The sequence below is a fragment of the Egretta garzetta genome, unplaced genomic scaffold (assembly GCF_000687185.1).
Source record: "Egretta garzetta isolate BGI_Z169 unplaced genomic scaffold, ASM68718v1 scaffold203, whole genome shotgun sequence".
Lineage (NCBI taxonomy): Eukaryota > Metazoa > Chordata > Aves > Pelecaniformes > Ardeidae > Egretta > Egretta garzetta.
The window spans coordinates 55,524-57,595 of record NW_009259235.1 but is presented as its reverse complement, the minus strand read 5'-3'; the positions used below and the strand labels follow the sequence as shown (position 1 = coordinate 57,595).

Below are 2,072 nucleotides of genomic sequence, written 5' to 3'. Positions count from 1 at the left end.
CCCGCTCCAACAGTTCCATGTCCTTCTTGTGCTGAGGGCTCCAGAGCTGGACGCAAGGCTCCAGGTGAGGTCTCACCAGAGCAGAGCAGAGGGGCAGAATCACCTCCCTCGACTTGCTGGCCACACTTCTCCTGATGCAGCCCAGGGTAGGGTTGGCCTTCTGGGCTGCCAGCGCACATTGCCGGCTCATATCCAGCTTTTCATTCACCAGCACCCCCAAGTCCCTCTCAGCAGGGCTGCTTTCAATCCTTTCTTCCCCCAGACTGTATTGATACTGGAGGTTACCCCAACGCAGGTGCAGGACCTTGCACTTGGCCTTGTTGAACCTCATGAGGTTCACACAGGCCCACCTCTCCAGCCTGTCCAGGTCTCTCTGGATGACATCCCATCCTTCTGGTGTGTCAACCGCACCACTTAGCTTGGTGTTATCAGCAAACTTGCTGAGGGTGCACTCGATCTCGCTGTCTAAGTCATTGATGAAAACATTAAACAGCATTGGTCCCAGCACGGACCCCTGAGGGACACCACTCGTCACCGGTCTCCATCCAGACATCGAGCCATTGACCACTACCCTCTGGATGTGACCATCCAGCCAATTCCTTATCCACCAAACAGTCCACCCATCAAATCCATAGCTCTCCAATTTAGAGAGAAGGATGTTGTGGGGGACTGTGTCAAAGGCTTTGCAGAAGTCCAGATAGATGCCTATTTCTGTTTCCAATTACATGGCTATAGTGGTGAGATCGATCCTGCCCATAGGGTGTCTATGCTTCAGTTCCTCGCTTGTAGGAGGAAAGCATTTTCCTACTTCACAGTGCATTTCAGATGTATGGGCTTCATGGGCTGCTTCTTCAGTGCTTGTCTTTAATGAGGGGTGGGCAAATACTTCTGGGGGAGAGGGAGCAGGGAAAGAAACCTCTGCTTGTTGTCCTGTCCTTCCCCCAAAAGATGGGGCTGAGAAGGCTCTCTCCTACCCCTCAAGGTCTGCAGGGAGTCTGCAATGATGCTCTGCCCCTAGGTCTTAACAGTTTCTGGCAGCCGGTCTCATCGACCGGCTTTTAATGGTCAGTTGCTGTGATACCAGCCCCTTGTCCCTGATGGATTAAACTCTCTGTGGCCACTGTCTTCCCCCACGCCCTCTTTGGAGGGGTAGAAACATAAACTCTTCTTCTCTTCCCCCCCCCCCCACCCCCCCCCCCCCTCCTCTTGCTGCTTTGCAGCCCAGGCACAGGCTCGGGGTAGCGATTGGAGACCAGATTTTGGATCTCAGCGTCATTAAGCAACTGTTCAATGGACCAGCTCTTGCCAAACATCAGCATGTCTTTGACCAGGTATTTATCAGAGTCTGTTGTTCTAATGGCCACACACATTTTAGAAATATTCCATAAGGGATTTTAGCAACTTGTGGTGAGATGATGAACATGAACTGGAAATGTGTCGTCAGGTGGGCTCTGCTTACAGGGAAAACTCATCACACCTGTGATAGCAAGGGGTGCAGAGGATTTGGGGGTCGAAAGGACATTTTCTCTGAAAGTTTCATCAGACTTCGGTAATGCAGGGGTCTGACACAAGGCCTAAACATTGCTTCAATCCCACTTGTACCTTCAATGCTTCATGGCAAGGGATTGGATGGGATTTTAATGGCTGGGAGGTTAAGGGTAAAGGTAAATACAAATGACCTCTGGTTATAGCTAGTTGAGATATCAAAGCCACTGAGGTCTGAGGTAGTGTGCTAGGATGGGCGTGATGCAAACGTGCAGCAGGTCCTGCTTTGGAGGACTTGTGGTGGGAGGATGGGAGCGCAGGCAGTTGCGAACAGGGGGGACAGGCAACCGGGGCAGGCACTGCCGCATAACCCCGGCCCGCAGGCATTCAGCCCCGGGATGAAAGTGTGGGATGTCTTCCATGCATGCGAAGGTTAAGCAAAAGGTGGTCTTTTAACCTGCCACCCCACCCCTCTGTGTCGCCTGCCAGCCTACCCTGAACGCCTTCATGGGGCTGGGCCGGGCGGCGTGGACGGAGGCGAGGGCTTTTCTCCAGAAGCTGCCGGCAGCCGGCGAGCCGGGCCTGGA

The 2,072-nt window shown here is 53.3% G+C and overlaps 1 protein-coding gene across 1 annotated transcript in view; it reads left to right on the top strand.

The window, feature by feature from the left end:
- Nucleotides 1-2,072, top strand: part of FAH (fumarylacetoacetate hydrolase) — a 19,191-nt gene that overhangs the window by 2,368 nt on the left and 14,751 nt on the right. The window contains exons 2-3 of the mRNA XM_009635861.2: nt 1,221-1,331; nt 1,975-2,054. Coding sequence (XP_009634156.1) covers nt 1,221-1,331; nt 1,975-2,054 — 191 coding nt within the window. The remainder of the gene's footprint in view (nt 1-1,220; nt 1,332-1,974; nt 2,055-2,072) is intronic.